The sequence below is a fragment of the Tyto alba genome, unplaced genomic scaffold, assembly GCF_018691265.1.
Source record: "Tyto alba isolate M040663 unplaced genomic scaffold, T.alba_DEE_v4.0 Super-Scaffold_45, whole genome shotgun sequence".
In the NCBI taxonomy this organism is placed as follows: Eukaryota; Metazoa; Chordata; class Aves; order Strigiformes; family Tytonidae; genus Tyto; species Tyto alba.
This window is the reverse complement of record NW_024881321.1, coordinates 17,852,201-17,865,448: the sequence shown is the minus strand read 5'-3', so window position 1 is coordinate 17,865,448 and position 13,248 is coordinate 17,852,201. Positions and strand designations below refer to the sequence as shown.

At 36.6% G+C, this 13,248-nt stretch overlaps 1 protein-coding gene across 1 annotated transcript in view; it reads right to left on the bottom strand.

Annotated features, from left to right (window-relative positions):
• Positions 1 to 1,192: 1,192 nt before the first annotated feature.
• The window catches only part of UCHL3 (ubiquitin C-terminal hydrolase L3), a 46,068-nt gene continuing 34,012 nt past the window's right edge, over positions 1,193 to 13,248 (bottom strand). Inside the window, exons 7-9 of the mRNA XM_032985939.2 lie at positions 5,916 to 5,991; positions 3,392 to 3,450; positions 1,193 to 2,093 (exon numbers count right to left, since the gene is read on the bottom strand). Of these exons, the coding sequence (XP_032841830.2) occupies positions 2,010 to 2,093; positions 3,392 to 3,450; positions 5,916 to 5,991 (219 nt within the window). The 3' untranslated portion in view covers positions 1,193 to 2,009. The remainder of the gene's footprint in view (positions 2,094 to 3,391; positions 3,451 to 5,915; positions 5,992 to 13,248) is intronic.

Sequence of the window (13,248 nt, the reverse complement as noted above, 5' to 3'; positions counted from 1 at the left end):
TTTACTTAATCGGCCCTCATAATTAAAGCTCCAGTTCTGAAGTGATTTTGCAATAAACAATTGCATGGAGCCCCTCCATGTATTACCTAAACCCACCAAAAGCTTCTGAACATGGAAGAGCATATATGGTGTGAATATTTCCCTAAAGCAGATAATTGATGTAGCTAGTTTAACAGCTCTGAACTGCACTTCTTCCTCTCTTTCCTCACCCTCCTCCCTACCCTAAAAGCACCCTACCTATACTAACTAAGATTACTTTAAATGTAATCTGAGTCACCTTTAGCATAAAATATGAAATATACCAATTTAATTGTCGAAACTTTTATCTGATTTTTCTGATATTAGCAGGAAGACAAAGCAGTTGCTTTGGTTACTAAAGCCTTTGATTTTTACTTAAAAGTAAATTTCACGGCTTTACTAATGAGCATGGCAACATAATGCAAGTCTTAATGATACTGCATTTTATTGGGGTGAAAAAGTGCTCAAAAATAGAAGCTCATTAGTGTTCTTTCCCCTCACTTTTCCAACCAGCTCACTTATAGAAAACAGACTCTTGTTGTTAGTGGACTCTCCAGGTGACATGTTTTAGACAGACACTGACTTTTTCTTTAGAGTGCAAAACGATGTTCTTAAGTGATAAGACAGACTCCCAGGCCTCTTTCTTTTATATAAAGAAGGAAAACTCTGCCAGATTGCTTCTGGCATAACCCCATTCGTTTTTCCTGCAATGACAATTGATAGAGAATGAAAGCGCCCTCTGGGACAGAGAGGGTTCAGTTTCCTTTGGCAGTGGTCTTGACTGGAAGCAAACCTGAATTATTTCACTTCAAAGCAACAAATAAGGAACACTTTTCCGGAATGTCAAAAACATGCACATTAACCAAAACCAACCTGCACAAGAATCCTAAAGCGTGAGATTGCTTACCCCCAAAAAGCCCCAAAGAAACCCCCAAACAACCAAGTTGTTACTAATTCAAGCGCAGAAATTGGTCAACGGTACCTTAAGATCCAGTGGGTGGGGTGGGAGGGATGGCACTGGGGAAGGGTATCACATAGCATTCAGTAATGCCACCTGACAAACTTACAATAGATATTCCTAAAGGGGGAAGAGAAAGTATATGACCATGATGGCTATCTTAAAATCTACAGTCTGTTTCTGTTCTGGTTACACAAAACTTCATTACAACAATCATTGCTTTTCTATCATTTATTTCAGTTAGGTGAGATACTTCACGTTGCTGTATTCACCCGTGTGTGCCCTCCACAGTCCTACCATATGAAATAGCATTAATTACTCGTGTGGTTTTTGTAGAGCAAAAAATCCATGTTGTTTTTCCACACATACAAACAGCAAACACTGGTTTAAGTAAAGCTTTTTGACAATTTATTAACATTATTAGGCTTGAGAAACAAAATTAAGTTTTATTCAAAATGTAAATATTAAGATAATTTTAAAATGTTAGTGATCACCAACAGTAAGAAGAAACAGTCCTTTTTATACCTTATTTCTTCCATAAATTTATTAATAAATAATGCACTGAAAAAAATGCCTTTGTCTTTTGAGTCACCTGCAAAAGTTCTTATAATATTCTTGTATAATTAGAAGATGGAGATAGCCTCATATTTCAATTTTTTATGCATTAACATACCACACACTTCACTCAAAATATTATCTGTGAATTATACAAATTATAATCCTGCTCTGAATTAGCTCATCAATATTATGATGAAATATCACAGACAGTAATCCCCCAAACTTTTAAGGGGGTGGAAGGGGGAAAAACCCACCACATAGAAGTCTTGCACAAAATGCATGCGTGTATATAAATACCCAAAGTTGCTTTAGGAACAAGCAGCAAGATATAGCAAGGACAAATGCAAAGTTTATTCCACGTATGCTACAATTAATCAACATGTTAGGGAAGTATCAAAATTTGTACTATTAACATATGGCAACAGTTTTATTGTTACAATACATTGCAATAGATTAGCCCCACTGGACAAGGCTTTTAAGCTGCAGACAGTGCAATTGCATTAAATCTTAATTCTTCCGGGTCACGTTCCATGAATTTCTTGCAAACTTCTATTGCATCCTAGGGAAAAAAGTAAAAAACAAAACAACAAAAAAAGAAACACAAAACAAAAAACCACTATAAATCATATTTATTAAAAAAAGAACAACAACTGAAATATGAAGATATGCTTTATACAAACTATGCTCACCATGGATTTTTCCTTAAAAGATTACTAAATAGTGTGACAAATCTACATAAACTGTATTTCTGATCTGAGTCACCAGTATTCAATATTATTTGCAGTGCTCATAGGGGCAGCGTAAGAGAGCAAAGGTTTTATGCAGAACTTTAGCAACAATGATTTTTGTGACTAAATATTACTTTGTGCAACAGATGGGTTGCTTGTCTGACTTTCTAAATGCATCTCTGAAGTTTGCTTTTAGTAGTACTGCTGTATTCAGAATTCTTTTCTTTGTCTCAAGATGAATCTAAGATGTGTGGGGTAAGTGAAAGATTATAAGTAATTTCTTCATCTAGCTTTAGGGTGCAATCTGGAGAACACATGTTATCAGTAAAACAGAAAAAAGCCACATATGAGAAAAGGAAAGCTTTATCCGACTTCTCCCTCTGCCCAAACAAGCACAAATTGTACACAAACTTTACAGACATTAGTCTGTGCTACTAAACTATAACAGGTTTTGTTTGGCTGTTTTTTAGTTTATCTGTTTTTTTCTTTCTGTAAAGCTAATCCAGTCTGTGTACCATAAAAGTCAGATCTACGCATTGCCTTCTACCAGCCCCAACTTCACATCATTCTGTGGGGATGACAAGTTTATCCTCCCATTCAGTCTATTCCTTTCCAGTTAATTTCTCAACTAAACAGCTCCTAACACAAAGAAGCACCTGAAAGAAGCCACAAAACTGGAGAAAAATAATTCTTAGCAAGCGTCAGAAAGGATATCAACTTCTGCCTAGCATGGCACCTATCAAACTGCAACTAAACCAAAGGAAAGAGAATGAAAAATTATCCTAAATTTTCAGTCCGAAGACTTCATCTCACATAAAATTTGAAAAGAGCTGGGGTATATGAAAATCTCAGCACAGAAGAAAAGTCAGCCTGATCGTCTGTCACAGTCAACCCTTCTGACATGTCTTGTTACCATGTTGTGATACACTCATCCAGAGCCACAACATGAGGGTTCTGAAATACCTGTTTTAAAACTGAGAAAACTTAACTTTGTCTCACCATCCCACTTGCTCTGTTCCTTATCCAATCGTAAATATAACAAGAGTTTTGTATAAACAGATTTCCAATTTGTGTGGCAATACAGCAAGAACTTTGTATAACACCATTTAAAAAGGTCTTTTATTCCTACCTCTAAAAAAGAATCGTCACTAGTTTCCCCATGGTTTATTGGAAATGGCTTGCGCCCATCTGTTGAAACACAAAGCAGGATTGAACAACACATTCATAGAAATAGAAAAGCTTAATTTTTCCAGTTAAAACTATTTGAGCAGATTTTTTCTCTTCACTTAAAAATAAGCTACCTAATTTTTCATAAAAGAATCACACATGCAGCTAGCTATTTCCTGGTCTCTCTCTTCCACTGCTGACTGCTTCAACAGGTATCATTATGTACAGTCTGTTACAATAAAAAAAAAAAATCCAAGGAAAACAATTAAATACTTCTTAGTATTTTATTTGAGAACTTTAAGGCTGTAAGTTGCAATTGTTTTAGTGCTGGTATACAGCTTTTCAAGTAAAGAATAATTTCAACTACACTTAATGGATTTACCCAGACATCTAGCTAGCTGTACATCTGTGGTCTTTAACAGCTGTGATCAAGGAGCCCATGACAGAACAGAATACCAAACCCACCAGTTTGAAGAGTCTGGCATCGCTACAATGTTACTCTCATTTAAAATATATAAGCAAACAAACCCAGTAACTTTAAGTATTAAGTACTTTCACAGTATTTAAAAATGGCTGCTGTAGTTAATTAGTTTTTCTCCCACTTGCAATATAATAGTGCTAGCATTCTCAGCATTTAAAAAATAATTTAATTCATGGAAATATGTTTCAGGTTACTTGTGAAGAGGTAAAAGTATGAGAACATATGTCAGGATATCCTAAGTATTTGCTAGACCAAATTCTTTTTTGGCTCTGTCCTCCCTTCTAAAGACCTTTCCCTCCCCAAAGATTCCACTGAAGTTGACAATGCTTCCGAACTACATTTTCCATAACTAAAAATAGATTCGATGTTAGAAAATTTTTGGATTAATATGAACAAGAGTTTGTTCGCTTTTGTCATAACCATGATCGAACAATGCAAAACCCTGAGAATGTGAGAGGAAAACAGAACTGAATGCCCTGTACTGTTGCAAACTAAGTTTGATTGTTTTGTTTTGTTTTGTTTTTACATACCTCTTGGCTGAAGAGCATTTTCATTTCATGTGCCTATAAATAACATCTTTTCTACGGCAAAAACATCACAAGTATTTAACATCCATGTGCTTCCCGAGCATTTTCCGCCCGCCAAAGCCCACATGCTGGCCACAGTGAATGAAGCCAGTGAATCAATTGAAAAGCCTTCTCTCATTTTCCTACTTTGAAGTATTCTTTGCTTTCTTCCACTGGTACAGAGAGAAGTTATTTTAAGAAGAAAGCAAATCATATTGGCATTCCACTATACAGTGGAGCTAAATGTCTCTTTTTTTTTTTTTTTTTAAAAAAAAAGGCAGTTTATCTTGCATCATAGTTATGGAAAACAGATAAACATGGTAGTCATAGTCTGTAGCGTGCTTTTTAAACAGAGCAAATTAATGCACAATGAAAAGGTAACATGGAAATAGTAGCACACGACTAAAAGAAGAATGAACCATCCACCACACCTCAAAATTTAGTCATAAAATATTTGTATTGCATCTTACAGTAGTTGCTTCACTATTTGATCTAGGTCACTGAGAGACATACAGCATCATCGAAACACAGAAATCTGTACCTGTTGTTCATGACTTATCACTGAAAAACCCTTAGATCACCTCAATATCAACATAAGCACTTTTTATATACTGCTTATGCACCAAGTTATGATTAGTCATCACCTGTTAAGGGCATTGCTTAATTATATGCTAATTTTCAAAAGATTAAAATGTTCTCACCATAAAATAGTGCAAAAATTATGTTAGGAAAGACCAGTGACTTGCAGTTTTTTAATGCTGATCTACTTGCTAGTTTTCTGAAATGCCTGCAGCAAAACCTGGTTGCCCAGCAACACGTTTAAGATTGGAGTCATTAGAGAATATCTGAGCAGAACTTGGTGCTACAACATCTGAAGAGCAAAAAAAAATAGCTGTAATTCAGAAAACAGATACTACTGTTCTACAGTTAACTGTGTAGTAACCATAAAAAAGTAGAAAAAAAATAACCAGCCTATAACAAATGAGTTGCAGAATATTAGTATCTCCTAGTATCCTGACTAGATAACTTCAGTTTAAACTGTCGTGCTATTTAGTAATATAGCTAACACTGTAGAAGTGGCATACAGTTCATTTATTAATTCTATAAGCAGTTCAGGGACATAAGAATAACAGCACTTCCCTCTCTGAACCTTTGAGTGTTCATCAATCCTTTCTCTCTTCCTGTCCTTGTAAATCATAAAGGAAGGCTAGAGGCAGTCTGGTATTCTGTACAATTTTATCTTAATGGGAGAGAGAATCCAAAAAAAACAATTTGCAGAAGGCTGCAATTGTTTGTCAGAACCCCCTAGACCTTATGATGCAGCTGAAAAGAACCTAAGCCGCACATTACATCAGGTAATCTCTCTCAAACTTTGCTAGTTAACATTACTATTTGTATTTGTTTCAAATAAACAGAGAGCAGATAAAAAGTGTTCTTACCCAATTCATAGAGATGACCACCTACATTAACTAATGCAATAAAGTGAAGATCTACTTTTTCGTCTATACTTGGAGCCTGCAAAACAAAACAAAAGAAAAAGAAATTGTGTTCACTAAAACTCTTACCACAGTATGATTGATGAGAACATTTCGTAATATACAAAACACTTGGGCAAGAGAAATCACAAGTGAGAAGCACATTCTGGATCTATACAGAATGGCAGACATCACACTGCAGAACATTTCAGAATATAAAGAAGCTTTCTGCAATGCACAGATCAGTAAGAATCCTTTCAGTAAAGTATCTGGAAGTATTTCCAATTATAGCTCTACATAAAAGCTTTATTTTTCGTTACTGAATTAGCAGCAGTCTCAGCTCAAATACATTAACATTAAAAATAAATACTAATATAAATAGCAACTCCTTCACTAACCCATTTCCCATAACAAAGCAATGCAGGGCTGAACTCTGAACCTGTAGTATTTTAAAATTGAAAATATTCAGTTGGTCAAAAAAAGTTTTTGCTTGTAAGCTACATATAGTACAGATAACCTGTTCCTTCTTCACAGGCAGTCAAAAGAATCAGTTCACAAATCTCAGGTGAGGAGAAAGGAAAATAACCAGAGGTGCCTAGACTGAAATTTCAAAGTGGCATCACAGGCATCATACAAAGGACTGAAGTGCAGCGACAGCATCAACTGACATGACATAAAAAATGGGTACAGTTGGTAAAGACCAATCTAGCCCAGTACTGTGTTGCCAACTACAGCAAGCAAAAGCTTTTTCAGAAGAAACCAGGACATGCACAGCAGGGTACTCTGACAGCACACATTCCCAGCACCCACAAAGCAGTAGTTTTTGAACTTCTGAGCCCAAAGGTGCATCGCCACTGTTGTGCTCAATAGCAATTGATGGTCTTATTTCCTCATCAATCTGTCCAGTCTGCATCTGAGCCCTGATCCACAATTTAAGAAGATACTTTTTGAGGGAATGGGAAAACACACGTCAGCTTTTCTTAAATTATCAAGAATTTGACTTCTTTGGACATATATTTTATGTAAATTTTCTTCCACCTTGTAAGTACTGTTAGCCTTATGTGAATTTCTTGAAGCACCCCAAAAATGTAAGAATTTGCCAGAAACAGGTTAGAATGTAAAATGAGTTGTCGAAGCTTACAGTCGCACCATGTTTCAAAGACTGGGTTAAAAGTTTCCTTCTTCCAGATGGTTATGACTTTGAAAGATGATCCAAATTGAAGAAATGTAGCAAACAACCAGAACAATAAAGCAAAGGACAAGAAGTCATTGTAAGTCCTTCAGTACAACAGGAACACCAAAGAACAAAGCATTATAGAGGAACTGCCAACAACTTACAGAAATTCTGTGTAGCAAGCTCAAAAACAAAAGAGAGAAAAAATACAAACCAAAAAACCACACAACCTCCCCGCACCTTCATTTGAGATTCATCTCTGTGACTAGTAAAAGTACGAAAGGCATAAATACCTTGTTTCATCTCTATTTCAGAGGGCCTAGAACAAAGAAAGAGCATTCCTGCCTCTGAAGATGAGGCAGCTCTCAAAGGGACGAGAAGACTTTTTCACCATAACTTCAAGGAATCTTTTTCCTCTCTGGCATCATTGATGCCTTTGGGAATTTTGTTTTACAGAAGGCCAAATAGAGCCAGGGCTTAGAAAAAGAAGCAGCCTCAAGAGTTTAGCTGCCCTGGTTGTAAATTTTGAAGGCCCATAGGTTTCTGTAACTTCTTGAAAACCACACAAGACAGTAGTTGACAACCAGTGACACCTTGTTATTTCCATCGATCAATCAACTTTTTACAGGCCTCTAAACTGTGGTGCTACAAAAGTGTGTGGGCAGGCAAAGCTGAGAGTTCTTGCCAAATCCCACATTGCCACCTAATGCCCTTTGTAGACATATGACTTCATGGCTGTTCACTTATCAATTAAACCTATCAACTGGTAAATGTGGGCTTAAGAAATTTCAGGGTTAGGAGAAAGACCACTGCCAGTTAGTCTCACTGTAAGAAGGAAATGGCTTAGCATTTAGAAGCCTGCATCTAAGCATATTCAGACCTCAAAGTATCACTATTTCAGAGGACGTCAAGATATTCAGGCTTTGGTTTGGATCACATTTAGAAGAAAATGCAGTTGCCTCTTTGACCATTTTGAGGGTTGTGTTCTTTGCCAGCTTCTAATAACCACCTTTTCTATAGAGAGACACACTTGGCATGCTTGGAATGCTGAGCCTATCTACAGCTAGAAGATGGATAGGGAAGACATCAAAAAAAGCATGATTAACTTTTCATAGAGTTTACTTGGAGACAGACTCCTATAGAATCCTGCTGAGTTTTTGTACATGCCTAATCTAAATAACATGCTTTCATTGTGCTGTTGCCACAAGCCGTGAGAAATATTGTGTTTTTACATTTTTAATTCCCCAACCTCAGAGAAGAAGAACCATGCCATTATTAACGTTTCTACCATATGTTCTAGTGTAGACAGTCCCCCTCTCTTGTGACTTCTTTTCATCTAATGCAGATAGTAGTAAATTTAATACAAAGTAAATCTATTACATTTCTTGAAAGAATAGGATTTCAATCGTTTTTGACAGTCATTTATTTTCATAATCGTAAGCACACAGAAACAATTGGGTCTGAATAGTCAAGATGACCTAAAACACGGTATTATAAAAATCTGTCTCTTATGACTTAGGCAAGCAAGTAACTGGATTAAACTTCCCCAATGTGATGAATCTGTTTCAACCCCCCCACCCCACCCCTCCCCTCCTCAGGGGAAAGACATCCATTGCATGTGTGTGCACGCACGCACGCACACACACAGACACACACATGAAAAGAAGCCTTGTCAGGCCAATTTTTACTCCACTGGGAAGCTCTAGAAGTTCTAACCCTTGAACCAGCAGACTTTAAACTTTGAAGGAGTGGGAAGAAGAAGGAATGCCAGCTTCATGAAGATGTCTGTTGTGGTCTCCTTGAAAAGCTATGCCTTTCATCAGGTTTTCAGCTTCTAATAAACAGCCTGTGTGAATGCTTAAAAGAACAAGAGAACGTAGCTTTAAGAAGTCTGCCTGCATGCTCATCACCAGGCACTATTTTCAGAACAATTACAGAGGATTTTCTCTTAATTACTCTTTTTGTCAAAGACCACAGTAACATGAACATCAGTCAAGTGTTGAGATGACCTGTTCCTTCAGATTTTTTCACTTAGAAGCCCACTCAGTGTGCAAAAGGAGACAGCAGATTTGAATGACCACACGTATGAACCACAAGGAAGGAGAATGACACAGAAGTCTAAATAAGATGACTGTCTAATTAGTATTTGGAACTAACCTATGGGATTCAAGACTTCTCTTTCAAGTCTCCCAAAGAGCTGTAGCACACAGTGAAGAAAATTTATATTTCTTTCTCATCCAGAAAAGACAGAAAGAGGACAAATACCAGCATCTTCGGTAGCTTACCAAAGCTTATGTTATGGTTTCAACCTTTGTATAAGAAATAAGTTTTGTTAGTACAAGTTAGTGGACATCACTTTTCCAATTTATCTCTTCAATTAAAAAAAAAAACAAAAAAAACAAAAAAAACCCAACTGAAAAATAATGACCAGTAGAGCTGAAACTGATTGAAGAGGAAAAATGCAAAATTTTAGTGCTCAAAGTGATGGTTCTGAGAACATCTCGTCAGATGTAATTTTTTCTCAAGGTATTCCAATGTTGGTCAATAATAATAATATAGCATATCTTCATGAATACCCAGTCTCATATACAAAAACAACAGACAAGCTTGTCATGCCCTCTAATTTTGGATAACACATTAAAAGCACCTAAATGACTGAGTCCTGATTTTTCAGAGGATTTGACTGCCTTCTCTGCCAACCTGGACATTCAAATTAAATAACAAACAACTGCTGATTGCTGTGCAAAGTCAATTTTAATTGAATTGTCTGAGGTCAATACCCATTATTTCATGTTATCAAAACAGCACCTCTACATTTCTTCCTCTATTCTTCATTAGTGGATTTCCAGTCTAATTTTTAAAATGGCACTTCCCAAAGCTTTTACTATAAAAATGATAACCCTTTCTGCTCCCTCTTGTTCTGATAAATGCCTTAGTTTTACCTTTCACCTCTGCATGCTGCTCTCCTCTCATGAACTGCAGCTGTCTTCTTTCTTGTTCTTGCACTAACCTTCAGAAACTCAACAGTACACCCTTATATCACTGTTTGTCCAATCATATCAGCCGGTCTAATAAAGTATTTTTCATCACCTACACAGTTTATCTCGATAATACACTTAGACCATTACCCGAAAAGTCAGTATTTGATTTTCATGCATTTGAAACGTTTTGATCCTCAAATGTTGTTAACTTAGAATAAAACAGTACATCAAATTTGACGTGCAACTGGTTTAATTTCCCTGAAACCACATTTCTGGGACAAACACACACAACTGGGAAAAAAAGTAAAATTGTCATACTCTCACGGACATACTGAACAAGTCCTCACTGTATCCTGCTTAAAATTTATTTATGGAAGACCACATTATAAAAATAGGTTCAATGTTAGATGACAGACTTCAGGCAACTTCCTCCTACTACATCTTGTCTTTTTATTATTTCTTTCCACTTGCTCTTGAGAGAAGAGAGTGAAGAAAGAATTCTCAAAAAACAGTTTAGTAGAATGCTTTGATTACAGGGAAAGGACTGGGAGACTGGGAAAAGAAAAAACACTACTTGTGTTGAGTCAAAAAAATGGCATCAAGAGTCTGTCAGGTTGTAGAAGACGAGCAGCAAAGACTGATAAAGAAAAGACAATTTTGCAGAACCTTGAAGAATAACAAGTTTCAGATTCATCCAACTGAAAGATCATGACAAAAGTAACTGAAGTCTAAGAGAAGAAAAAAACCTTAGGGGTTTGACTATACAATTTCACTCACAAGGAGTTACAAGAAGCCAAAGAAAAACATATTAAAAAATGAAGTTTCCACAACAGAACGTTAAGTATGGTTCAGTAAATTTTGATGTAAAGGGGAAAAAGTGATACAATTTCTATTGGGTAGATTAGGAATCTGTAATTTTCATTTTGAAGCATGGAACACGCTTGGGCAGATGTACTGTGTAGGCTTGTGAAAGGCATTTGAATCCCAGTTAAAATACTGCAATTAAAACAAAGACCACTAGAATGATGATCGCAAGTTTCAGCAAGAATATTTCTAGCTCATTCTCACAGACCAGCTACATCTCTACTCATGCTCAGTATACTGCAGTGAGTGTACCATATTTGAAATGCTCTGGAGTTTCACAGCTGAACATACAAAGATTAATTTAGATTAAGGTATCCCCTGTCCAGAATACTGAAAAAGAATTTCTGTAAGAAAGGTGCTGAGAGACTGTCTTGACTGCTGACTCAAGAACAGACAAGAAATTCCTTTGCTAAGCATTGGCTTGTGTATTTTTCTACTATGCTGTCATGGTAGACAAGCTATCTCAAGCTTATTAACTCTATGTCCCCAACTATAGCTAGAATCTGCAAGTGTCAGGTGAGGTATAACTCCAAGTTGCAGGACAGTAGCACCCGATTTTGAATGAGAGTATGTCAAGCAAGGAAGGGAAATTCAGAGATGTGGTCTATCAATGACCAGAGTATCTGGATGCAGAATGTTTATACAAACACAAAACTTCCTTTAGATCCGTAACTGCTCTAAATTGGTGTTTCTTAGTTTTTTTTTAAAGAATGGGACCTTTAGTCTGACACAAGAAGTAAGCAGGAGAAAACAAAGAGAATGTTTTCCAGCTTGAGGAGTGTAGGAGAGAAAAAAGAATTAGGAGATTAGCTTGACACATAAAAGGCAGCAAAATGTTCTCAAGGCAAGCAGAGACACTAAACTAAAAGAACAGATTGGCTGGAAGAACAAGAGATCATTACAAGGATTGAGGAAAAGTCAACATTACTAATGAAGCATGCTGTTACCTATAGCTTAAAAATTTGCCACACCTACTGCAATTTATCAGGTTTGCACAGAACATTTCAGGACAGTAATTTTTTTTTCCCCTCTCTCTATTGTATGTTCTTAACTCATCTGGAGACCTACTCTAAAAAATTCTATTGGGTCTCGCTGATAGAGTTAATGTTCCCCATAGCAGCCCTCTATTGTATTGGTAACTAAAAAGGTGTTGATAACACACCAGTGTTTTAGCTACTGCTGAGCAGTGCTGACACAGCATCAGCTGCTGTCTCTCCAACATTCTCCCCTCACCAGTAGGCTGGGGGGAAAGATATCCAGGACAGCTGACCTCAGCTAACCAAAGGGTTATTCCATAGCATATGATGTCTGCTCAGCAATAAAAGCTAAGAGAAAGGAGGGGGGTGTGTGTGGCATGGTATTATTACAGCATTTGTCTTCCAGAGCCACTGCTACACACATTGAAGCCCTACTTCCAGTGAAATGGCTGGACATCACCTTCTGATGGGAGGTAGAGAATAAATCTTTTGTTTTCATTTGCTTCCACACGTGGCCTTTGCTTTTGCGTTATTAAACTACTTTTATCTTGATCCATGAGGTTTTCTTCCATTTTATTTTCTCCCCCTCTTTCTTGCTGAGGAAGAGAGTGATAGAGCAGCTTGGCAGGCACCTGGTGTCCACCCAAGGTCAACCCACCACAAAACTCAAGGTATGTTTTCAAGTAGGGAAAGTGGGTTTATTTAAGGAGCATAAATACAGCCTCCCATTGTTTCCATCCCCCCTTAAATTTAAGTGCATAGATTTCTTAATAAAAACAATACTAGAACATTTTCATACAATGCTGAGACCAATTCAGTCCCTTTGTATGTCTAGCAGAATGATCAAAGCAATACTAGTAATAGTTGTTGATGGGCATTGACAGGATGAAACTTGAAGGACAAGGTAGTATTTATCATCAAGCCAATTGAGACAGCTTTAATGCCTAAAATGCTGTCTGGTTTTTTGCATATTGAACTAATTTACATGTAGTTTGTGTGTTCTTGAAACTTGTTGGAAAAGTCTGTTATACAAAAGTGTAAAGACAAGAACAACATTTTAGTTACCAATAAATATCAGACTATATTATATCCGGTGAAAAGTCTTTGCATATAGGACTTAGAACTTTACTCTCTCATATGGAGACAGTCAGAAGAGTTAACAAGCAATATTTTAAAACTATTTTGAGTGGCAAGCTTCTGTTTTGTCAGACAGTTGTATTGAAGGGCACTTATTTTTTTGAATGAATTTTTTGAACATTTTCAAAGCAAATGCTCACTTTTAATGGATGAGTTGTTTTTAG